This window comes from Emys orbicularis, chromosome 8 (genome assembly GCF_028017835.1).
Source record: "Emys orbicularis isolate rEmyOrb1 chromosome 8, rEmyOrb1.hap1, whole genome shotgun sequence".
Taxonomy (NCBI): domain Eukaryota; kingdom Metazoa; phylum Chordata; order Testudines; family Emydidae; genus Emys; species Emys orbicularis.
Window position 1 is genome coordinate 91,069,483 of NC_088690.1, and position 26,111 is coordinate 91,095,593.

The 26,111-nt window shown below is 42.3% G+C and overlaps 2 protein-coding genes across 2 annotated transcripts; both read left to right on the top strand.

Moving 5' to 3' along the window:
- Positions 1-265: 265 nt before the first annotated feature.
- On the top strand, positions 266-9,478 carry IL12B (interleukin 12B). Its single transcript, XM_065410148.1, has 6 exons — positions 266-347; positions 3,102-3,386; positions 4,489-4,609; positions 5,560-5,765; positions 7,074-7,219; positions 9,356-9,478. Exons 1-6 carry the CDS (start codon positions 266-268, stop codon positions 9,476-9,478), a joined length of 963 nt encoding a protein of 320 aa, XP_065266220.1.
- A 9,084-nt stretch (positions 9,479-18,562) lies between these two features.
- Positions 18,563-25,166, top strand: LOC135882098 (serine protease inhibitor Kazal-type 6-like). The gene is made up of 4 exons (XM_065408877.1): positions 18,563-18,617; positions 21,016-21,041; positions 23,843-23,970; positions 25,121-25,166. Exons 1-4 carry the CDS (start codon positions 18,563-18,565, stop codon positions 25,164-25,166), a joined length of 255 nt encoding a protein of 84 aa, XP_065264949.1.
- Positions 25,167-26,111: the final 945 nt, after the last annotated feature.

A 26,111-nucleotide genomic window follows, 5' to 3' on the forward strand; every position in this document is an offset into this window, starting at 1 on the left:
AGAGCCCAAAGGCCAAATCCTACACACTTTATTCCTGCCAGGAGCCACATTTCTGTCAGTGGGACTCCTCTCATGCATAAGGACTTCTGACATGACTAAGTGTGCTCAGAATGGGGTCTCTTGGCTGTAAGCTCCTTGGGGCACGTATTGTGTCTTCCTCATACTGTCTAGTGCTGAGCATACTAATAACTCTCAATCAATAATACCAATTACTAGCCTTTTTCCAAGCAGGCTTATTAATTGTTCTTTCCCCTACCCTCCACAGATGTCTCATCTACTCTTGGTCCTACTTTCGTTATTTTCCCTTGCAGTCCCTCTGGAAGCGAAGTGGAAACTGAGGGAGAATGGTAAGCATTCTGCATTTACTGAAAACGATCACTGGTCAAATAGTTAAAAACAAATATGTTTGTGAATAAAAGCAGAGTTGCGTTCGCTACAATTCATGGGCTCATATTCTGAATTTTTCATGAGTATTTGGATAATTGCTGGGTGTTCATGAAAAGATTCAGGAGTCCCAAAAGTTTCATGAAGTTTAGCAACATGATTATTCATCTGAGAATTCACACCAGAAACTGCCTTATTCCCTATTCACTGTTCTCCCGTTTCAAGAGTTTCAGTCATGCAATCAGGAAGCAGAAACTGCATCTTGTGACTTAGGTGACAACCCACAAACAAGTAATGAAGAGCAAATAGTCAAAGTGAACATTTCACAAAAAACCCCAGGCCTGAAAATTTTCATCCAGAATGTTCAGAGCAAATAACTCTGAATATGAATTTATTCAAAGAAATGCAGAATCAGTGAACAAATTATTCACTCACAGAAAACGGAGCTAAATTCAGGTGGTCATATTTAATCCCTTTACTCACATTGACCAGCACCTTAGTCTACAAGTATCCCCATTGACTTCAGTGGGACTTCACAGGGTGGAAGCTGGTATTCAACATGAGTAAGAGGATCACTGTCTTGCCCATAATGAATATTATTTGTAATGAATATTTCAACCACTTCTGTTGATAGCTTTAGGTTATAAGACTATGCTGTGGTTTCTCTAAACAACATTAGGGGCAGTTGAAACTAGAAGCGTTTCTGCCACAGCATAAGAACTACACCTTTGTGTCTTTTGGTACCTCTCTGGCATTTCCTGGTGCCTATGCTTCTCGATACTCACAGGCAGATTGGCAAGCCTCTAGCTTCATGTATTTGCACATTCATGACTTTAATAAGCGGTCTCCACTGTCCGATGTGATGAGATTCAGTGTCCTATTATTAGCAATGTTATTTGGCTTAAAGCCATCCATTTGGTAATGAAATCTCCTGCTGAGAAGCAATCTTGGCTCATTGCTGGAATTGATGCTTCCTTCCAGCCTGAGTGGTGCACTTCTAAGTTCAATTGTGGTGCTTTCTAAACCTTCAGTAAATGTACTCTGTGTCCACTCGCAGGGAAAAACACAAACACAGAGGACACTAATGACAACAGGGGCTCATGTGTCAGTGGTACAAGAGAAAGGGTAGATAGGTTACATGGGGCAATGGCTGTATTTGGGGAACTGGTGTCAGTGAAAGTGCAGCTGGAGGTTCTTGACCCCAGGGCCGGCTCCAGGCACCAGCCCACCAAGCTTGTGCTTGGGGCGGCACCTGGAGGAGGGCGGCGCGGCGCTCCGGCTCCCGCCGCCGGGGAAAGCGGGGCCACAGCCGGGCTCGCCGCCCTCCCCCCGGCACTCTGGCCGCTGGGGGCTCGCCGCCCTGCTCCCGGCGCTCTGGCCGCCGGGGAGAGCGGAGCCCCGGCCGGGCACTCCGCCCTCCTCCCAGGGCTCCGGCGGGCCGCCCTCCCCCCCGGCGCCCTCCCCCCGGCCGCTGGGGAGAGCGGAGCCCCGGCTGGGGCTCACCGCCCTCCCCCCGGGGCTCCGGCCGCCGCCCTCCCCCCCGCGCTGGGGGGGGGGGGGGGGGGGCGTTTGCCTGGGGCGGCAAAAAAGCCAGAGCCGGCCCTGCTTGACCCTGGCAAGAATGAAGCGGATTCTTGAGTTCTACTCCTCATTCTGCCTCTGATTAGCTGTGTGAATTTAAGCAATTCATTTACAGATATCTTTGGCCTTAATTGCTGCCCCCACCACCACCTGGAAAAATCTAGCAAGAGAAGGCTATAAGGAAGAAAAATCCACAAAGATTGCTTAATGAAGTTTTCCTAAATTGTTTCATGAAGGGGAGTTTCTCCCAGTCTGGAGTAAAGGGCTCCACAGAGTGACTGAGGAGTATTCAGAGGGTCATGACTATTTGTTGGAGGCCCTGTACCTCTGCTTTGGGATCATCTCTCCCCTAGCAGCAACTTCATTGGGACCATGCTGAAAGGGCAACCAGATTTTCTGCCGGAAAAAATAATACCGCATCAGGCTGTGGGGCTTTAGAAGGAGGCAATACATACTCCTGGCTTTCCCTTTGCCCACCTGCCCCCTCCCCAATCACAGATCCCTCATACTGCAGAGATCTCTCCCTGGAATCCATGGGAGTACAATGCTACAGAGGTGCTTCACCCCTCATTCTGTGAGCAAAGACTGAGATCCAGTAGTCCTTACTCATCAGAGGAGTCCCACTGAAGTCAGTGGGGCTCCTTGCTGGAATCAAGTGAGTAGGATTTGGCCATTGGGCTTTAAACCTGGATTATGGAAAACATTTAAGCATGTTCTTAACTTTAAACACATGTGTAGTCATGTTTAAAGACAATGAGACTATTTATGTGCTTAAAGTTAAGCATATGCAGGGAATGACTGGGCCCTCTGTGCCTTGATTTCCCTCTCTGTGAAATGGGGATAATGACATCACCTGCTTTGCAGGGCTGCGACTGTGCCAAATTCTCTGAGACTCTGGAATGAAAATGACTTCTAAAGTGAAAATAACTCTGATTGCTCATGATGGTTTGGATGCATTTCATATTTAAATTTAAAACCTGGAAATCTTGCCAAAAGACAACTGGGCCTTACTGTTGTTATTCATGCCAGTGGTGTTTTGCCAGTAGTTTCAAGGACAGCAGTGCTAGGCCTAAAATGTAGTTTGATTTTACCAGCACTTTAATCTTGACTAACACCCAACATTTATTTCCCTATAGTTTATGTCATAGAGTCAGAGTGGACTCAGGAAGCACCAGCTGAAGAAGTGGAGCTCACCTGCAATTTATCTGAAGACCAATCTATGTCAGTCTACTGGATGAAGGATAAGGAAAAAATAGGAACTGACAAGACATTAGCCATTTCAGTCAAGGAATTTCCAGATGCTGGCAACTACACCTGTCACAAAAGTGATACCCATGAGATTTTAAGCTACTATTTTTTCCTTATTACTAAAAAAGACTCAAGTAGGCAAATATCTAAGTGGATTCTAAAAAGTTTTAAAGGTAAGGTAATGGGGCAATATGATGTTATTTCCATGTACAGTATGCGCCATAACATCGCAAAGGAAAAAAGAACTCATTGGAAAGAACCACTGTGCATGACTAATGAGGTGGATTATAATCTTTAGCGTGGTACATCTTCAAAGTGCTGTTCAGGCATTAAGGGGCAAATAATGCCCTCTCCTACATGGGTGCAGAGGTCCCCATGTGCAGCAGAACCAGGCGGATCTGATGTGCAATGTGAGAGCAGGATCTGGGGAGTTCAGCTGTGTATGGGGTTCCTATATGCTGTCACAAAGGATGAGTTGGGACCATGACTTTACAAAAATCTTCTGATCTTTCCCATATGGAGTGGGGGAGTAGAGGAATGCTAATGCTACTCTAGCCTCTAGGCTGGAGCAGCAACCATGGAACAGCTTCACAACATGTGGGGGAATGACTGTTCTTCCCCTTTGCCCTCACAGCTCTCATCAGTGCCTAGCTAAGTCGTTCAAACCACGTGCTGAGGAGAGCATTTGCCCCTAACTAATTCATCTTCATAAAGCAGAGGTTACGTGTTTTATCCTAAAACCGCTGCTGAGCCAGGCTTAAAACCAGTAGTTTGGGATCCTAGGCTCATGGTTAACACACTGGACAAAGATACATCTCCCAGAGCAAAATATCCATCTTCTTGTCTTTCGCTTGGACCACTAAACATTGTTAGAAGGGTGGAAACACTTCATTTATAGACATTATTCCTATCCTCAGCATGATAAAACCACCTTTGAAATGTGTCGCAAACAGCACGGTGAGCAATCAGAGAAATGAAAACATTTATTGAAGATATTGGGTTTGTTGAAGACAATTTTTTTTTAATAGATGGGAAATATCCCATAAAAGAAGTGAACAAGCTCCGGGAAAAACAATGGCAACATAATCTCTAAGGGTCACTTTTAGACACCAGCAAACTTCCAGCCACTATTCAGCTGATGTGTATATTGTGCATTGTTTTCCTGGGAACAGAATCAATACCTGCCAACAGGATTTTGTAGAGTTACTGTTTTATCTTACTGGTCAAACAATTATTTTTTTTAAAAATCATTTTTTTCTCTCTCTTTCAATCTAGAGCCAAACAACATGACATTTTTAAAATGTGAGGCAAAGAATTACTCAGGGATTTTCATATGCTCATGGAAGACAGAAAATGAGAGTCCAAATGTGAAGTTCACAATCAAAAATCTAAAAGGGTAAGAGCTTGTACTTTCCTCAGCCACTTCATTAGGATAATAAGGCTGGAATACCCCTCTTTGTCAGCATGTGGAAGGGATACTACAAAAATAGTTGGCCACCTATCACATGAACTGGACCGGGGGAAGGCCACTTTCATCATTTGAGGATGTGGACCAGCACATTGGATATCCTCTACAGGACAGTCCCTTCTAGGCCCACCAAATTACTGCACGGAAATCTGGTCAGGAATTAATATAGCTTAGAAGTGTAAGAACTCCCATTAGATCTTCTCTGCAGAGGCTGTAATGTAGCTGCAGAGTGACTCAGGCAGTAGAACTGCAGGTGAGGAGAGGAATTTCAACCAGACATAGAAGCAAGTCATCTTGTAGAGTCCTTCTCTCCAGATCCACTGGCTGTATGGAGTTGGGAGGTCAAACACTATATGCCCATAGCATTCTCCCTGTCAAGGACCCTGAGGGGAATACTATGAGAGAAACTTCTTGGGGATTTCCTACCTTCCACTCCCCTCCCATGGGTTTCTCCAAGGCAGGGAGTGCTCTGGCCCAGTGTTATTTTTATTTGTTATAAGGGGAAATAAGCACAAAGCATAATTTGCTGGATGCAAAAATACAGTCAAATTCTGGCAGTATTGTGTGGTGTTATTTCTTATGGAAACATACTCAACTTCACTTGTTTCCTCCAGCTGGGTTTGGGAAAGGGGCTGAAGAGTGAAGTTAGATATTAGGCCCTCCACACTAGTCAATAAATAGTGGCATTAAAGAAGAGACTGTCTTTAATTTATGCCCAGAACGCCTATTGACATGGGAGTCTCATGTACCGAGACATGCTATTTATGACACAGCAACATTAGCTTGTCCAGTGACATGGTGTCATTGAAGTATCCGTAAGCAGCACTTTATTCAGAGCTCTCCAGCATTTCCATTATCACTCTCTGCTTTGAATTCAGAACTCAAGAGGATGCGTCTGGAAGTGTAATCTGTGGAAGCCCTGTGCCTCAACGCTATGAACTGGAGACAATGTACACAGTCAATTGTCAGAAAACCAACCACTGCCCATTTGCTGAGGAACACCAGCCCATTGAGATGTTCCTGGAGGTCATTGATGAGACACAATATGACAACTGCACCAGCAGCTTCTTCATCCGAGATATCAGTGAGTGGATCAGAAATCAGCTTTTATTTTTAAGTGTATAAAACTTGTAGTGAATTCAGTGATCCTGAGTGAATGACTGTTGAGGGACAATAGTGCTGATTAATGAATTTACTGCTCCAACAGTAATGGCTTCCCCACACTACCTCTATGTCACCAGTGTGCCTCCGACCTCACCTGAGAGCTGAGAGGGATTAATGCTTAGCCCATTATAACTGTAGTCTAGGCCTGTAGGCTTCCCTCCCCTTATAGGAGTAAAGAAGAACAAAAACTGGCAGAAACCAGGAAGAGGTTGAGGCATAAGTGCCGACTCTGGGTGGTCCGTGGCTCAAGCATCCACTGAAAAAAAAATAGAAGGTGCTCAGCACCCATGAGCCACAGCAAAGGCAGCAGGTATAAGAAGTTTGAAACGGGGCAAGAAATGCTGGATGTGGCGCACCTCCCCTTGGAGGCATGCCGGCCCACAGCATTTGGAGTGCTGCTGCTGTCAGAAGCTCCTGAGAAGTGCGGGAGCCACAAGCACCCGGACTGTGGCCCCGCCTGTGCTCCACCCTGAGGCCCCGCCCCCACTCAGCCTCTTTCCCCCATGGCCCCGCCCATGCTGCACCTCTTTCCCCCCCCCCGAGGCCCTGCCCCCACTGCACCTCTTCCTGCCCCCACTCCAAAACCCCCCACAGGAGCCCCTCTGGTCCTTTGCATGAATTGGGAGTGCCACAGTACTAGAAGGGCCAGGCTGGGGAAGGCAGAGAACAGAGCCAGAAAGCAATCACTCTCTGTGGCAGGCTCCCCTCTGAAAAGTGCAGATTTCCAAGTGAATATCTGCATGGGTGCTTGGAACATCACGAACCGCAGACATCTACTCCTGCATATCACTGCCCCAAAGGAGAGGAGGAGCTTGGGTACACAGAGATAGGCAGATCAACGGGAAAGTTGCTACTGAGTTCATCAAGCTGTCATGGGAGAAAGGGAGGTTGGCCAGCACTCTGGAGAAGCAGACACTCTGCCAAATTAACACTTTCCTTCCCTGTGTATTCTAAAGATCAGCAGGGTTTGAGGCTGTGTCCCTTCCCTTTCTCTTCTGCAGCCCTATAAATCCCTTCATCCTTGAGGGGTCTTATAAGGAGAGCTCTGTGAATGTATCCCTCTTCCACAGGAGGGTACAATATAGTCCCTAAACCTCAAGCACAATCTTGGCCTAATTTGCTATGGTTTCCAACAGCTGTTTGACTGAATAATTGGTACTAATAAAGCACAAAGGGCTGATACTACGTAGCTAATGAATGCTAATGCAGTCTTTATTTTCTCTTGCAGTAAAACCTGACCCACCCGAGTGTGAGCATGTGGTCAAAAATGGCACAGTGACTTGGAAATACCCCAGAACATGGAGCACACCAGAGTCTTATTTCCCTTTGACATTTAAGGTCAACACTGAAGAGTCAAACCCCAGCAAACACAAGGTATTTGTAATGGGGAGTTCTCATTACTCTTAATGTGTATATGATGCGTTCTTTTAAGAACTTGACCCGCTTCCCATTTTGTCTACACAGTAGCATCCAAGTAACATGGATTCAAACACTGTGAAAACAGATCAGTCTCAACATTTCAATAGCAGGTTCAGTGATTCCTCTATGTATCTGATCCAACCCTGTTGTCCTAACTTAAATTACCTAGTGATTTCAATAAGGAACTTTGTCAGAGTAGGATTGGAGAGTTTGTAGTTTGGATAATGCCTTGGGACTCGCTGCAATCAAAAGTACTCTGTTAATGTAGGATATTATTAGTATTTAGTGATGTTTTTCCACTGAAACACCCCAATGGCCTTTAATTACCAATCTCAGTCATGTGCATGTAGCCTAGTTTTTATGATATAACTCTCTAAGCCATCCTGTTATCTCTATTATGCTTTCCTCTTTTACCCTTCTTGCCCAACCAATTGTTTGCTTCACTCAGCTGTTAAGTTGTAAGATCTTTGGGGCAAGGCCTCTCATAAACTATACGTCTATGCAATGTCTCTGGGGCTCTAGCCTAGTTGAGGTCTCTAGATTCTAACCTAAGATAAATAAATAAATCTGCTATTGACATATTTTCCAAAGAACACCATAGAAGTCATCTAACCCGATATGACCTATCTCTACATATGAAAGATAATCATTTGTATTATGTCTTTGCTATTTGCCCAAACTTCAGGTCTCATAGTCAGGGATCTTTTTGACTATGAGACATAGTCAAAGTGAGTGCTCTACTTCGGGATTGTGCCAAGATGACATGTGTACTATCCAGCACTGGAGACAAGAAGATCTTGGTAGTGAGGTGGAGGGAGGAGTGAAAAACGTCACACCCTGCATTGCACAGTCATGTTAGCATGAGAAAAAAGTATCTGTTGACTCAGGATTATTAGGCTTTGTGGATCCTGAGCTGGGGAAAATCCACAATCTTTCCCTACACCAAGGACAAAGACAGCCTAAGTTTTGCCGTACTGAGTTGCATGTAGTTTGATTGCACGTACACAGTTCAGATTTGCACAGAAGAGCTCTTGCTAATAGAGTAAAAAATCAATGACTCATGATCTCACACTACCCAAGAGGCCGGAGGATACTTTAGTTTTTGCCAACTGCTTCCCAATTTCCAGCAGCATGTTATTAAGTAATACTAATTTTTAGGAAGACATAAAATAGATTTGTTTGCATTGCTAATGCAGCTGTGCGGGTTAAACACAACAACTACTACGTGGCAACTTGCCCACAGCGTGACACCAGAAATCATTGGCATAATTAGCAAAAGGACCTGCCATCTTCTGTCTCCCAGTCCTAGGCCTTGACCACAGCGATATACACTTGTAGCTATGAATTCACTTAAGAATAATTCATCAGGAAATACACACAAATCTATAATATAGACGTATTAAATAAAATCCAATATATAAAATATTCAAAGAAATAAAAATTGAACATTAAAATTAAAGTATATGGTCAATCAATGAACTAAGGGCCCGTTCCCACATTCCCATTAATTTCACTTACAATAGAACTCTAAGTGCAAAGATTAATAACAAGATAATATCCATGTGGGGCCGTGAGTATGAGTCTACACTACGGCTTTTATCCCCACATTCTGACTGACATTCACCAAAGCTTATAAGAGAAAATAAAGCAACCTAAATGATACTTATTCCACTTCATGAACAGACCTAACAGGTTAAAAGATTACTTTGTTAAGTAAAAAAAATGAAGAAAGTGCATACCAGCAGATGGAGCCATCTCCTTAGGCATGGTTCTTTGCACTGAGGAAGGGCCTCATTAAAAATATAAAGGTGCATGCTAGCTTTACAAGAGCTCTTTATAGGAGCTGCATGTCCACCAATGGAAATCACACTATGTAAGGACGTGCCAGGGTATTTCAGATCGGTTTGATTCTACTTGTAATACTTTCCTTTCTGCAAAAACTTCCTCTTTGCTCTGATACAGCAGCGATAACTAATGTGAGCACATTTTCATTTTTGCCACAAGATCAGCTAGATAACTTTAACTGGATGTTTGAGTAACTTCTGCTTGACCACTTACAATCCATTGACTAGACTGTGTTTTTGTTCATAGTCTTATGATACTGATGAACAGTTCATTCACTTGGCAACGACAAGCAAGCTAGAGAAGATCTACGTCCAGGCCAGAGATCGGTATTACAATTCATCTTGGAGTGACTGGAAACTCTGCAGGTAAAGCTCACGGCACCATTTATCACAGTAGCAGATATGACTTTTGAGTACATGGGAGGAAGTGGAGCTATGCTAGCTTATTTTTCTCAGATATTGGGGTTTTTTTACCCCCTTACTACTGCCCTATTTGTAGTCCTGAGTGAAAGAAGTTGTTTCTTGAAATATCTTTGAGGGAACAAGAGTGTATATAAACATGTGACTACAATGTCCAACACAGGCTATCATTCTCTTCCTCCAAAAGCCCTGGAGAAATAATTAGAATTCATTTACACTAGACAGGAAACATGTATCTAGGGTTCACCTGGAACAGTTAATGATTAAATGTGCTCTCTGCCTAGCTAGCTATTTGTACTGTGTCCTTCAGTGAGTATATGACTGCTGCTAATGCACTGCCAGAACGTTGATCTTTTGTCTCCCTCTAGTGACTGGTCTATATAAGGGTGTAAGAGACTGCACTTGTGGACTTAACAGGATCAAGTTATATTAGTAAAGTGAACTGGTGTGAGACAGATACAAGCTGTCTCAGTCTAGTTCTTTTGGGTTCATCAATGATAGTTTTCCAGTAGTAACAGTCCTACGGAGACCCTGAAGTAGAGTTTCTTGTCTGTTCTAAGGGGATTCTAGTTCTAATTATTTCCCCAGATAGTACCCTTTGTTTTGCTGAAAATGGAAGTCAACACTGTTGTCTTTTCTGAGGCAGGACAAAGACATGGGAGTGATGGCTCCCTCCATGGACAAAATAGAACAGGCTGGGGGGAAAATGGAAAAATTCTTTGAAAAAATTCTGCAGAATTTTTTTCTTTTCCTGTTTTTAATTGAAAAACACCTGGACTTCAAGGTGTTCAGGCCCACACTTCTGCATCACATGTAAGCACTTGTGCAACTTTGGTCACATGAGTAATCCCACTTAAATTAAATAAATAAAACTACAATGGTCACAGGCCAGATTGTCAAAGATATTTAGGCACCTTAAGATACAGATAGGCACTTCTGAAAATGTCACCAAGCACCGAAGCAAGTTAAGTGCCTAACTTTAATTGAAATCAATGAAATTAACGGGAGATAGGTGCCTTGCCTACTTAGGCGCATTGAAAAATCCTACTAGGCATCTACCTGCATCTTTCAGCACCCAAAATACCTTTGAAAATCTGGCTCTATCTTGCAGAATTGGGGTTCAGCAGCTGAACCAGACTTGCATAAATTTAATGGGAAGTGGACTGAAAACATATGCCTGGGGAATGTTAAGATAATTTTTGTCTCAATCTTCTTTGTCTTACTTTATAGTAACCAGTAAGAGATTTCAGGGAAATGACAGAGGGAAAGCCCCCAAGAAGAAAATGAAACAGACAAAAGACAAGAAGTTAAATATGAATGGGAGGAAAAACTGCAGCTGAACATTATTAGGAAGCCATGGCGTGTATTTTTTTTTTATTAGATTAATATGATGACAATGATTGACCCAGCTTTTTTATGGCACACACCAAGTCAAATTAAAATGTATATTTATCAATGTTTTTGATATATTGAAATACTGTCAGATACAATGCTTTTTTAACATATTATAATATTGCATCTATATATTTATTTATGTATTTATTTATTTATTTGCTCAATACAAAATGTTGCCATTTCAGATGATGGTATTTATTAGATGAATGTTTTTGTGTATTAATTTATACAGAAGGTGACTTATTGTGAGGACAACTTTTGTTATTTAATTATTTATTATTTATAAAATCTATTATTTAAATTAAAAATGCTTTAGCATGGAAATCATTGGCTGCATGAAGCAGCTGTGTATTATTATATTTCATGGCCATATCCAGCATCCAAACTGATGGCACATATTTTAGCTGGAGGGAAAAAATAATAAAAGCTTACAGTCCTTGAAATATTAGCTGCTGCATTTAGTCAGTTGTATTACATGTTCCCTTACATCATGTTGGTGTTCAGCTGGAGAACATGGTAAATGTTTTTTGCATCATGAAGCTAATACTGTCAGAGTAGTAACCTTAGGGTCTGATCCAACTTTGACTGGAGGCAATGACTTCATTTGGCATTGGATCAGGCCCTGAATGATCTGTGTTCAATTATAAAGAGTACTGCTATTGTCTCTCATGGATGGAAATGGGAGTTTTGTAGGCTATACTGCCTGCCCCAATAGTCCCACCTCTGCTGAATACAATAATTTTCAATTATGCTTTGCTTATCTTTTATTTGTGACAACTGGGCAGCCAATGCATCATTTTGAATGGTACCTTTTTGATGGCAACATTCATTCAGATTTACCATGTAGTAGACAATTAACACACAGGGCATGTGGCTAAGAATCTGCAATCAAAATGGATGTTAAAATAGAATATTTAAACATTTAATTATGATGCATCTGATATTTCAGAAAGTTACTGCTAACAGATTTTATATGCAGCTGTTAAGTGTTTGACTAATATTTGGAGATTTGCAGAATAGTGTTTTACAATATTTTTATTTTTCATCTTACTAGCACCCCCAGGTGTGCTAGGCTCCTTCACAGAACCCAAGGGAAAATCTTGTCCCTGTCCCTAATTACTTACTGTGTAAGACCCCAAATTCAGAAAATAATATAAGCATGCACTATATTCATCCCACTTAAGGCTTCTTCCAAAGCCTGTTGAAGTCCTAGAAAGGACTCCGTTTGTGCACATGCTTAATTTTTTTCTGTGTTTGAAATGAGTGGTGATTTAAAATATTTAAGCATTGAAATGGGGGATATCTGATATTTCAGAAATCAGTTGCTAATAGTTTCAGGTACAATATTTACTAATGTTGAGGGTATATATTTTGCTTTTGTTACTAATATTATTTATTTTAAGGTCTGCTTGTAAATTTTTGTCCTACAAATGAATTAAAATGCATTTGAAAAAAGTCTTGGTTTATTTGTGGTCTTTTAGTATAAATGGTTAATACCACACTTACTATCCTAACACAAAATACAATTTGTTTAAAACAAACAAAAGGAAGTACTACTTCACACAACGCACAGTCACCCTGTGGAATTTGTTGCCAGAAGATGTTGTGAAAGTCAAAACTGTAACGTGGCTGAAAAAATAACTAGATATGTTCCTGGAGGATAGGTCCATCAATGGCTATTAGCCAAGATGTTCAGGGATGCAATCCCATGCTCTGGGTGTTCTAAGCCTCTAACAGCCAGCAGCTGTGAGTGGACAACGGGATGGATCACTCAATAATTGTCCTGTTCTGTTCATTCCCTCTGAAGCATCTGGCATTGGCCACTGTTGGAAGATAAGAATACTGGGCTGTATGGACCATTGGGCTGATGGAGTATGGCCATTCTTACGTGATGTTCATTCATTACTAGTTCCTCCAAAACAGCTTTTGTTATTTTACTGCATCAAAGACCCCACAGCACAGTGACCGCTGGTAGTTAGCAGTCTGCTCCAGGACCTGTTCTGTGCCCCTTTATCTTGAGGTGCTGCCCCCTGGCAGTGCCCCACACTCTGGGTCTCCCCTCCCAGGGGAACCCCCAATCCTCTAAACCCACCTTGCCGCAGTGGCCACTGCCAGTCATCATCTAGCCCCCGCTCCCTGGGGCCAAATGCAGTCTGTAGACCACTCATCATCGGCAAGGGGGTTAGGGCCTGCTGCCTTTGCTTATCTCTGGGCTGCCCCTCTGCAACCCCAGTAACTATTTGGCCCTTTTAGCAAGACCTGCAGCCTGGGTTTTTTCCTGGCTGGAGCCCCCTATCTCCCTCTGCCCTTCCCCAGCACTGCTCCACCTCAAGTCCCCTTCTCAGCTCCCAGGCAGCCAGGTCCTTCTTTCTCAGGAAGCTAGAGAGAGAGAGTGTGTTAGCTTCTGGCCCACAGCCCTCTTATAAGGGCCAGCTGGGCCCTGATTAAGCTGGCCAGAGTTGTGGCTGCTTTCCCCATCAGCCTACCTTTTCCCAGCTGCAACCCTCTCCAGGGCTGCTTTAACCCCTTCAGGGCCGGAGCGGGGTGACTACCCCGCTACAGGCCCATTTCTTCTTGACAACTGATCAGTTGGTAAAAGCAAATGGGACAAATGCACAGTTTTGCCCCAAAAAAGTGGGTTGCGACCCCTAGCAAGGTGCAGAAGAACGTGTAGGGGGAGGGAGAGGCAAGCAGCAACACCAGCTCTGTGTGGGAGGGAAGGCTCGGGAGAGTGGCTTGAGCCAGGCCAGCCCCATGTGGGCGGGTGGCAGGGGGTCTTGGGTCAGCCCTGCACGCAGACGGGGGCCTTGGGCTGGCCTTGTACAGGCGGGCAGTACAGGGGGCCTCAGGCCAGCCCCACCTGGACAGCCTGGGGCCTGGGCTGGCCCTGTGTGGGCAGGAGGCAGGGAGGGCTGAGCGGAGGGCTTGTGCAGTGGGGGGGGGCGGGAGGGAAGTTGGGCTCAGGCCCGAGTGGTGTCCCATTTTCCCTTTGGGAAAATATGGTCACCCTAGTCATCGAAGCTCTTTCCAGTTTAAAGAAGAGCGTTATTAAGCAAAAATGTCCGAGACTAGAAAGTGTAACATCAATAAGAGGCACACCTTAACTATATGTAATACTTCTAGCTCTACTTATAATGCTTGGCACTTACATAGCATCTTTTGTCCCAGGTTCACTGTTGTCCCACCAGGGCACGATCAAATCATACAGAAGCATAAATAATATAATGATAAATAAGTATGTTAAAAGAATTTACAGACCAGCTGCACTATACTGAACTATTCGCCTAGGATTTTATCTTTAAGAGAATCAGAAAATACAAAAATGAAATCAAAACATCAGCTCTTATTTCTGCAGGTGGCTTTGCTCATACTGAAGGGCCAGCTAAGTCTGCATGGATGGAATCCTCTTCTGTCTCTCACAGAGAAAGGATCCTTTGATCCTCCCCAGGGTGTGGAAGCAGGGAAAACTGATCTTCCTTTAGGCAAAAATCCAAATGATTCAGCACAGGCCAGTTTCTTAGGAAATACATAATCGGATTCTCAGACCACGCTGTTCCTAAATGTCTTTGAGCAAGGCTTTGCTACTTAAGGCTCCGATCCTGCAATTCATGACACATGGGCAGACTGCTGTATCCGCCCACGTGCGTCAAAGTGCAGGATAAGAGCCTATGCTCTGGTCTACGTACAAACTTGCACGAATATAACTAACTGGGTTTTAACTCACATCATTTGTTATTCCTGAATATACTGAGTGTACTCTATTAACTGGGTGTACGCAGACTTACATTAAGATGACAAAAGATATGAATTCAAACAGATTTAGTTATTTTGGCACAAGTTGGGGTGCGGACAAGTTGTACGTTTTTATTTGCAGCACACCGCCAACTCCTTCAAGCAACTTGCTGTCCCCAATTAAAAGCACAGCCACATGAGTGGGAAGCATTTAATGCAAATGGACTCTTTCTGGAATGCAGGAAGACAACATCCTCCCATGTGGAACCAAAATACATGGAGCTGCTAAATTAATGCTTGTAAGCAGCATACATTTGTTATATTTGACTTGCAGTGTACAAAAACATATATTAACTATTATGCAATGTGCCACTTATATGATGTTTCATACAACTATGTTGTGTATATAAAGTTATGACATACATTTGTTATATATGAAATACATACTTCTTGTCTATGTGGGTTTGTCGGAGCATATCAGACGCATTAGAGGTGATAAGCTTTCAGTCACTGAGTAATTTTTTCCCCCCAAGATAACAAGACAAAGGGATAAGAAGGTGGGAAAAGGTAATATACAGTAACAAAAGTATAAAATTATGAGACAGGTACACAATTAAAATAGAGCTACATATATTCAAAAAACTACTTAAGGTAAAATCTTGGCCTCATTGAAGTCAATGGTAAAATGCCCACTGACTTCTGTGTGGCCTGGATTCCACCCCTAGAATCTAATACAAATAGTATATTTACCATAAGTTTCAGGGCCAATGATAGATATGCTAATGAGACCAATTCAGATACTTCTAAGAAACTGTACCAAATAAATATGAACTCTCATTCATCTACAAAAGATATTTTTTCCTCTGGCTAAGATCCCCCAACCAATCTAAGCTCTCTCAGACCTTTCTAGGTTTGTAATAGTAGTTAATGAGAGTGAAGTATTCATTTTTATGCAGCTAGCAAATGATAAATCTAAATGACAAATGTCAGTAGTAAAATCAGCTGCACATGAAGCATACTGCAGCAAGCAGGAGGCCTCTGCAAAATTCACCTGCTGCCTAAGATGAAGCATTATTTGAGTAACATGAATATATACTGGTTGTTTTTACTGGCATTGATTCTAATAGGTCTTCTCAAGTTCTTAAAAGTACACGTGTTGTGCTGAATCAGGGCCATAATGGATGCTGTTTAGAGTTAGCTTGTAGCTGTATTAAATTTTGAGGTTTTGCATCTTGACATTATCTCACTTCAGAAAGTGAAAGACACACAGACCTGCTTTAACAATTGTATTTCAAAATTCAGGGAAACTCCAGAACTTAGATGATCCCTCTAGATTCAGTTAAAAATAACTAAGCCTTGCCGGTTACAGAACTTGTACTGCAGGCATGTACTGCAAAGTGGCATAGAACAGGCATATGCAATTTTTGCTAGGGTAAGATAAATATCCAAACACTAAAAACAAATCTTTAGAGGAAACCCCCACTCCGACCCTCCAAAATGATCCTTTCTTTCCTTCCTCCTTTCCCACAAAGAAATCCCCACCTCACTTCCTGTCCCAGTTCAGAAGATTACAAACAAGTAAGAACATTTGTGATTTCTCCCCTAGGTTCATTGGATTAATGTTGTCATTGCAGCAGCCAGCAGAATCCAGAATTCCATACACGGAGCAAGGAGGCAAGAGGACATAATGAAATGGGATTGAATTAAGGAGACTTGCTCATGCCCAAGTGCAAGGGAAGCGGTGCATTCTCTCAGGCTGCAGTTTCAAAGTTTCATTGCATTCTTGAGTGCCTTAGTCTTGCTTAAAAACTATGCATAAAATGGCCACCTTCCATTTTCCCCAGCTTTGCTTATGTTGCCTAATGTTGCCACGTGTCAATATCAGAGAGGGATCAGAGCAGAAAACATTTATCCAGAATTCTGCCCAATTTTGAGAGATTCAGTAAAAAGGGGACCCAAAGAAGGATCCACCCTCATTCCACCTTTTCCAAAACAAAACCTGATTGACAATCCAAACTAGCATCGATTTTAGTCAAATCCTATCCTTTGAGAATGTACTTTACAGGGATGTGCAAAGAGACCAAAACTCAGAATATAGAAAACTTAGGACTTCTGAGAAATTCAGAACATTTAAATGAAGATGAAGCAAAAGGCAGCAGAAGCAAAGCAAATTTTGCCTCCCTCTACCTGCTGTTTGCTACACAGTGTTTCTGTCCTTCTCCCTTCTAAGTAGGGAGTTGGGATCTGACAGGGTCTTTTACTTGCTCCACACTTTCCTAAAATAATCAGGAGCAATAATGTGTCAATTCACCAAACAAAAGGCCTTCAGGCAAAGCAGACAGCTTGCTGATCAATACTCCTATCGATCTCTGTGCTCTGTGTATGAGCACAAGTCAGTAGGACCCATGGTCATCTTCCATCTAGGAGTATTTTCAGTTTGGAAATGTATCCTGGGGTTTCTGTGCACTAATGGCAAACTGACTCTTGTGATGGTAAAACCCCAAGCCCTACTGTGACATTCAGGGATTGGGAGGGTCTTCTTTGGATTAGACTGAATTTGTGATTGTGCAGAAAGACCTCCTGTTTTGGGATGATGTGCCCATGTAATGCCAAATGTCAAATCCTTTTTTACTGCAGATGGGCTCAAACCCAAATATGGGACCCAAACACTCAGTCCTCATTGAGCTTTGTGGAAGTTCAGATCCAGATCTCAACTCTCCAGCTCTGTTCCATCTGGAGTTTATACCAATATCGTAGAGTGAAGGGAAAATGATACCCATTCACCAGCAAATCGTTACATTTTGATTTGTTTTAAGAAGCCCAAATGATACACCATTTGTTGCACTGGAAGTACTGAAGATTCAAGGAAGTGGGGGGGGGGGGATGCAGGGAGAAAGTTATCCTTAGTCTCCCACAGAAGACAACACTAGATAAGATGGTGAATACACTGAATAATTTGGACAGTTTCCACCAACTGTCCACTTCATCTATTAGCTCCTCTTTAATGTAGTGTGTTCCTTCACCTGACTCACATAGTGATGTTTCTGGTCCTTGATTTGACAACTGAAACTTACTAGCATCAGAATAATGAAATACAAGTATAGAATGTGAATACCTCTATGATGCTCTTGTTTCCATGCAAATGGTGTATTTGTGTGAAAAAAACAAACAGTCTTTTCCCAAACACCCAGAAAAACATTCCTAAAGAGTGGATAACAAGCAACATGAACAAGGTCAAACCAAACAGCTGTTCAGAATTCAAATGACTGTTTGTAGGCTGAATATTTGCAGCATTCAGCCAAAATAGCAGGCTTCCCAAGCTCAAAAAAACTGAATGCATGAAATTCACAAGCCAAGAAAAGGGGCCACATTCCATCATTTCTATCCACATCTGCTGAACTGAACTCATTTCTCAAATTTGGAGACACCAAATAATTTAAGCATTAAACTCTCTTGGTGTGAATCATCTGGAACATGCCCAATGGGAACTAGTTTGTTCCATTGTAAATCCCGACTTGTGTACACCCATGGGCATCAGTAAGGCACTAGCAGCCACCAATAATGAGCCACCCTATTGAGTCACTGCTTTAAAGGCGCAACATGCTGGAAATGCAGTGGTCAGTTGGCAAATGGAGATTGTCTAATGTGCAATACGTCTCCCTTATCCACAAGATCCAAGCTCTGACTCCTGTGATGTGTATAAGTATAGGGTAAACACATTCAGATGAGGACATTGCTTACAAACTGGCACTACCTAACAGGCACCACCTCTCTGCTCATGCCAATTACCATGTCAGGGTGATTTCACAGTCATGGTGACTGCTGCATATATATGTAAGCTTTGGGTAGGAGATTTACTTAGCAAAGCACTGACAGATGTGAAAGAGGCCAGACACCCAGCTCCACCATGAAGATGACAAGAGTCTTTTTACTCCTCACTCTGGCAGTTTTCTGCTTCTCCAGTGAGTACATTTTGTTATTTCCTGATATTCTGGAGCAGGTGGTGGTGGCCTAGTGCATTGTTCCCTGGATGATGTAGTCAGCCCAGCTCAGTTTCTAGGAAGAGAGAAGAGAGGGAGCCTTAAGGGACAGATGCACACACTGCTCAGGGGAGTTCTTCTTTCCAGGTATCAGTGCAGTGACTTATTCTTTTTCCATGCATGTGGAAGGAATAGTGGAGCCTAACCAATGTTTAGATGCTGGAAGGGAGCTAGCAAGTGAACTCTTGTGCACCACTTAACAAGCAACATCTCAGCATCTTTAACGAATTTGAGCAAAGGGAACCTATTTCTATGCATCTGACGAAGTGGGCATTCACCCACGAAAGCTTATGCTCCAATACATCTGTTAGTCTTAAAGGTGCCATAGGACTCTCTGTTATTTCTTGCTGGTGGTGCAAACCAGGGATGTCTCCCATTCTGCGGTTAAGGGGTGAGTCCAGCAGTGGGAGCTTGACTGATAGAATCCTCTAATGGTTGGAGATATATTTGAGAGACCAGGGGGCTCCAGGCTACAGTATGATAAAATATAGAGCTGGTCCATCCCGCAGGAAATTCCAACATTTCAAAATTTGTTTGTATCCCAAATTGGGACAAAAAGTTGAAATTTCCAATTTTCCCCCCCACACAATGGAAATTCTGAACATTTTTAGTCTGGAAACATCAAACTGACCTTATTAAAACATTCATTTTGAGACTGTTGAAACATTATACCATGAATATTAAGTATAATATTTTTATAAAATGTTAACTTTAGTATTACATTATATTTATATATGAAAGTTGAAACAAGCCAAGAAAATCAGAATGAAATACTCCATTTTGATTTTAAATTGAATTGATATTTTTCTGTTGATATTTGTCAGTTTTGACAAAACACTGTTTTCTGACAGAAAACTGTTCTGTCAAATTTTTTTTGACCGGGTCCAATAGTTTACTACTGGCATTCTAAGATAAAAATAATGATTCTCTCCTCTGGATTTCACAGTGCATCTTGTCTTAGATTGCAAGGTTTTTGTGGCAGGCACTGCCGCTCTCTTTGGGTCTTGTTCACAGCCAAGTACACAGTTGGCATTAAACAGTTAATAAAATTAATAACGTCTTGCCTTTTAGGGGAGGTGGCCTGAATCTGATTCAGTTCCAGGATGATGCAAACCTAGATTGAGTTTTGTGGGATTTGGTGGTATACAAGAGACTGAAATTGACGCAAGGACTATGTGTAACTTTTGCTACTATATATCTCATCATAGGTTGCACTAGACAAGAGAGTTTCAACAGAGATCTAAGGGTGTTAATTAATTTTGGGTCACACACCCAACAAGCCCTGTGACATTGTAGTTTGCGAAAATCATGCGTACAGGGCACTTTGACTTCTCTTACCTTTTGGAAGCCATGACTGTTACAGGAGATGCCCAACATATATACATCCCTAGAGAAAGAAAACTGTGTCATCAAAAAGAACTGCTTTATTCCAAGAACAGCTGATTTCTTCTTTGTAGTGTTATTATTTATATTAACGTTTCACTTTTTTTTTCATAGATTCATAGATTCTAGGACTGGAAGGGACCTCGAGAGGTCATCGAGTCCAGTCCCCTGCCCGCATGGCAGGACCAAATAGAACTGCTTTCAATTGGAGGACCCAATTGAGATCAGAGGTGCTAGACATACATATAGTAAGAAACAGACCCTGTCCCCAAGAGCTTGCAGTCCATATAGACAGGACAGATCCAGAGTGAAAGAAAGACTTTATTATTATCCTCACTAGTGACCTTATTACTAGACCTCATTAGTGAGGATAATAATGAGGAAATCAAGGCTCAGAAAGATTAAGTGACTTAAGCAAGGCCACAGAATGAGTTTATTGTAGGACTAGGAATTGAGCCTACGTCTCTTAAACCCCAGCCTAGCATCTTAACCATTAGACCATCCTGAGCAGTAAGCACAAAACTGACTCCCTGGCCTTTAATCTTGCTTTGATGTGTCCATTTGACTGAAAGGGGCTTCATTCCCTCTGATAGGCAAAGACTGTGCTAGATGCTGACACAGAATTCAAATATCCAGAAGTAAATAAGATTTGTTAGCAGTTATAATAAGTCTTGATAAATGTGTTGTATTCAACACTGAAAAACACTGTCATTATTTACATCAAAGGAGGTAATATTTCACAAATGACCCACGAATACAGGAAACCTCTCAGTAATATTTACTAGCTACAGTTAATCCAAAGTAACAGTGGCTTTGTGTGGCTAGCATGGCACAAAGCAGCCAATGTGAACCGGTGACTCTGTCCCCAGGTGTTTAACTGAATAGCCTTCAAACATTTTGCTTCATTTGATCTTTTGTGTCTGTGATTTTGTTCCAGGTGCTGCCAGCCAAAATGGGAGTCAGGTGAGTCATTTTCCCTTGATCAAAAATAAATGGTTTGGAATGATTGCAGAGTCAAAATCTGTGGCAGGAAAAACACTAAAAATTAAATGGGAAGTATTTAAAAAGGTATAATACAGGAATGCTACAGGATCCAGAGAATAAATCCCTAGGATTCAGACACACAGTTTTCATACAGTCAGACTGATAGCATTCAGGCCCAGATTTTTAAAGATATCTAGGCATTGCTGCACTCAGCATTGCAGTGCCAAATAAATTAAGGTCCTAAATCTCATTTTTAAAAGTGATTTAGGCACTTAGGAATCTAAATTCCATTGACTGTCAAGTGGTTCCCATATCCCAAACCATGTGCCTGAGAGAACTCCACTTACCTCCAATGACGCTCCAACCCCATTGAGGAGGCAGGAATAAACCCCACAAACAAATGCTGCACTCAACAACAAACAACATTTTCATCTGAGCAAAGACAAGCCCTCGGGTTTTACTGGGGATGATTCAAAGATGGGGCAGCTATAGGGAGTCACCTATACACATCCTCCAGCAATATAGTAAAATGTACCCAGTCCCCAACCCCTGAATATGCAAAATAATGCTCTCCAAAGTGATTAAGAGTCCAAACAGCCACCCAGTCTCAGTCCCAAACAGAGTACCTTCCAACCCTTGCAGTGGTGCTGGGGCTTTAGTCCAGCGTGAGTTTGGACTGCTGCTGAGCTCTGGTCTCTAGTGTGTTGACTGGTGTCTGTCTCCTTAATCCCTGTGCTGGCTGGGACTCTTCTGCTGCGTCCGGGCTGCTCCATCAGTCTGGCTACAGCCTTGGATCCAGGCTAAATTTGGTCAGCTCCTCACAGCCATTGCAGCAGTTCCACACCACTCAGTCACAGAGGACACCCCACCCCCATATGCCTGCCAGTTGGCCGAGAACCAATTAGTTGGCCTACAGCCAGTCCCTCATCCTTGTTGTGGAGTGACATTTCCCCCCTCCAGCGAGAGGCAGGCTGGCAGCAGGAGGCCAAGGGTGGAATTTCCTCCCAGGCTCTAACTAACCAGAGCTCAAGAAGGTGGAGCATTTCTGGGGAGTGACTTCTCCACAGTTATAAAAGTTTTTTGGGTGAAATCCTGGCCCCGTTGAAGTCAATGGCAAGATTTATGTTGACTTCCACCACGGAGCCAGGATTTCACCCTTTGTCTGCATCTTACCCATTAACTAGGATCTTGCATTGTCACAGGTAAATCCATGTTAACTGCATTTAAGGCTCTGATCCAGCAAAGCACTTAAGGACATGCTTGAGCTCAGTGGAACTGCTCACATGCTTAAAGTTAAGCACGTCCTTAACTGCTTTACTGGGTTAGCGACATACTAAGACTTTACTTCTTGTGGCTCTCAACTAGTGCCAATAAAGCACAGCTAAGTCACGTGGTGCCAATCATATAGGAAAGGGTGACGGGGTCCTCCATCACTGCAGCTCTCCTCCAGTTAGCATCAACAGATGAGTAATCCAGAGAGGAAGGAGGAAGAGTTTTCTCCTTAAACAGGGGCAATACAAGGATGAAATATTTAATAATCACGAGTCCTTCCTAGCGTCAGACAAAAATCCAGTTTAAATTGCCTAACCTGACAAGTTACAAATTGTGAGTCAAGCTTGGCAGACCCAATCTAGGCTTGTTTCACAGGTTATAGGGTCTGCTGTCCTCCTGGGCATTGCACCGTTGCTCTGAAAACTAATACACTTGGATTCCAACCTTCAAAGAAAAGGCACTCCACCATCACAGGAACTCCGTTAAGAATACCCTGCTTCTAATCCCTAAAAGTTCATACCTAGGCATTGTCAGCAAAGCACCTCGGCTGGGCGTAGCTATCATAGCGGGTTTAAGGATAGAAGTGGTTCCAAAGGTAACCAGAAGCCAAATCACATGGAGTTTTCAAGATTAAAACCATCACCTTGAATTCCACATGGGAGTAGATGAGAAGCCCGTGGAGTTCATGTGTTTGCAGAAGTAAGATCAGGAATGACACTTCGCTTGGTTGGAACCAGTACAGACCTTAGAAGCTGGGTCAGGGGCTGTTCTGGTCTGGGAAGGGTAGTTCTTTTTCCAGTTATGCCATCCTCAGTTTTATCCTCTGGTCCATAACTGATGCAGCAGTAAGGTAGATTTAAATTGGGAGTCTTCTTTCTACAATTTCTTTTTATGTTTAGTAGCTGCACAATTGAACGAGGCCTGCCTGCAATTTTGCCCAGCTAGTTCTTCTCACAGTTATAAGATGAGTTGGAAGCTGCTACTTTCAGGGATACAAGAGGCTATGATCACCCTTTGAATGAATCTAACATGTCCTCAGGAACTTGACCTTCCCCACAATAAAGAGCGACTCACAACTAGTGTTGGTCAAAAACTTTTATAACTCAAATTTTTTCAAAGAAAAAAAAGATAAATTTTTCATGGGAGTTTTCACAAAACATGTTCCCATTTTCCTAGCAGCTCTACTCCCTACAGCCCTCTGTGTGTCCATCTCTTCAACACAGACAGGCTCGAAGGGATAGCAAACCCTAGAAAGATGTCGTACACCTGGCTCTGCTGGTGTCAGATACTACTCAGTGGGAAAAATTGGCTTGTTGTTTCCATTGTTTTAACTACTCCTGAGAGCCAGATCCTCAGCTAGTGTAAATGTGGGTAGCTCCACTGACTATGCTGATTCACACTACTTGAGGATCTGGCGCAGGGAGTAGGCAACCCCATTATTATTGTAATTGTAGATGAAAGAAATGAGGAAGGGAATTTTAAATAAAATGGCATTCTTTTGTTTATAGGTTGACTGCAGTGAATTTAAGAATGTAGAGAGAGGTAGAGAGACCTACTGTGCAAAGATCTATCAACCTCATTGTGGCTCTGATGGCAAAACCTATACAAACAAGTGTTCCTTTTGTGCAGCAGTCACGTAAGTACAGAAACAAGGAACTGCTCCTGAGGCATTAAAACTTTGAAAAGAATTGATTTATCTGTCACTTCTATAAATCTTATTATCCCATAGGGTTGCCCCCATGTTCAGAATCTGTATCTGTTTGCCTATTTGCTTAGTTTCTATAGAGTTTCGCCCAATAATGAGGCCAAATTGATTGAAATACTGATCACTAGAAGTCAGTGGAGAGCTCCCTATCTCAGCAGAGATTAGAGACTAGACAATCAAAAGGTGAGCCCACAGAGCTACATCTCCCAAATGAGGTGTTTGCTAACAAGAAATCTGGGACCCAAACAACTTTATATAGGATTGAAAAGTATTGAAAGTGTCAGAAGAGTTTACTCATGGAATAAGAATAAAAAGTCTAAACAAAAAAGAAATCCACTGTAGTTAGGAGCCCTCCTGTTTCTCTCAGGGTCGATGCCATGGCAGAGTATTATTCATGGATATAGTACTGGTGGTGGCCATCTTGCTGAAAATTAGTGTCAGGCTAAATTCTGTGGTCTTTTATTTAGCAACATCCCCATTGATTTCCCAACAGTATGGCAACCCATGCTCATACAGATAGTGAACAAGTTACCTTCCGGGCTGTTGAAGAACTTGAATAGGAGATAAAAGCATTAAACATTAGATATTTTCCACCATTTGTGAACCCAAGATGGCATTGTCTTAATTCTAGAGATAGGCAAACCAGATTGTCTGACATATGGAGTGACGCAACCTGTGTGCAAAACTTGAATCCCAGTTTCCACATTTAGTTAAATTATAGTATATTAATTTAATTTTCTTGCAACTCTGGGCATTGTGGTTTTGTGCAGAATCCTAAGAGAAAAAATTCTGCAACAAAGGAGGCAGTTTTTGCAATATTTCTGGCTCAATGTCACAAGAGGAGATCCTTCTCTCATGAGATTTCCCATCCAAGTTTGAAGACCCAAGAGGTTTGATAGTTCACATGAGCACCTATGCTATAATCTGTGAGGGGAAAATAGCCAAGGAATGGCTCTATCAATCTAGTAGAAAACTGCAGATTCTTACAGCATCTCTGTTCACAAGTGGGTCAGTTGGGGACTTTAGTCTATAACATCAAGTTTGCTGCCTCTAATTTCTCTGTGTTTTCATTTTCTCCAAGGAAAAGTAATGGGACACTGCGTCTGAAGAAAACTGGTGAATGTTGAATGAATCCCCATTGTAACTGTGTCTGAAAGTCCTGATTACACTATCTGTATCCATTATCAGTTTGGATCATATCACTGTCTCTTCAGTTTACTTTATTAAACAAGCAAAGCAGGAGAAATGTTTGTCCGTTGTTTCTTGTCGAGAGGAAGGGATTATGGACTGTAATGCTGTATATGAGTTCTTTCCAGCGTATAGAAAATAATTACAGAGCAGTAATTCCAGAGAATAAAAGATATAATACTGCTGTGTTCATGATATACACACAGAGAAATTAGATAAAAACATAAAATACCCTTTCCAGAAGACTGCAATGTAACACTACTTGATTTTTTTAGAAATGAGAACTGTAGCACACAAGAACCCCAAAACAGAGAGAGACAAAGCAGGCTGCTTTCTAAAATAGAGAGGCTCACTCAACCTACCATACTCTAGGCTGACTCTCTGCAGACTGACTGCTGCTGGACCCCGATTACATGCTTTCTCACAGAGCCCTCTAGCATGCAAACAGGACCAGAAATTAAAGTGATAGCTTTGTCAAACAATCGCCACTTAAGTTTGATCAGTAGTGGCTCTTTTTCACTTCTGATAAGCTGGCTTTATATATCTCATTTGCAGCCCTGAACAATTGTTGTTTTGCTCTTATACTTCGGACTATTACTGCTTTACTGGGCTCTTGGATCGCTTGCTTTGGCTTTGTTTGTTCCCCTTTTCATTTGTCTTCTGTGAATATTCCAGGAAATGGGTTCACTAGAAGAAATGTTCATGAAAACTGAGAATATTTAGCAGATTTTTGCGGGTGTTAAGGGAAAGCAAATTTTGAGCTTGAAACATATCAGTTTGGTTCAGAATAAAGCACTGATAAAAACTGCCACAAAATGAAAAAGGAGGACGAGATCTCTCCGCTCTTATTCACCTTTTAAAGGTGAATGAATTTGGAAAACAGA

Excerpts from the sequence above, each read along its gene's own strand:
- IL12B (XM_065410148.1), top strand. The coding sequence starts at position 266 with ATGTCTCATCTACTCTTGGTCCTACTTTCGTTATTTTCCCTTGCAGTC. Across the intron at positions 4,610-5,559 it reads ACAATCAAAAATCTAAAAGG|AACTCAAGAGGATGCGTCTG; the intron begins GTAAGAGCTTGT and ends CTTTGAATTCAG. Across the intron at positions 7,220-9,355 it reads CAAACCCCAGCAAACACAAG|TCTTATGATACTGATGAACA; the intron begins GTATTTGTAATG and ends TTTTGTTCATAG.
- LOC135882098 (XM_065408877.1), top strand. The coding sequence starts at position 18,563 with ATGAAGATGACAAGAGTCTTTTTACTCCTCACTCTGGCAGTTTTCTGC. Across the intron at positions 21,042-23,842 it reads CCAGCCAAAATGGGAGTCAG|GTTGACTGCAGTGAATTTAA; the intron begins GTGAGTCATTTT and ends TTTTGTTTATAG. Across the intron at positions 23,971-25,120 it reads TCCTTTTGTGCAGCAGTCAC|GAAAAGTAATGGGACACTGC; the intron begins GTAAGTACAGAA and ends ATTTTCTCCAAG.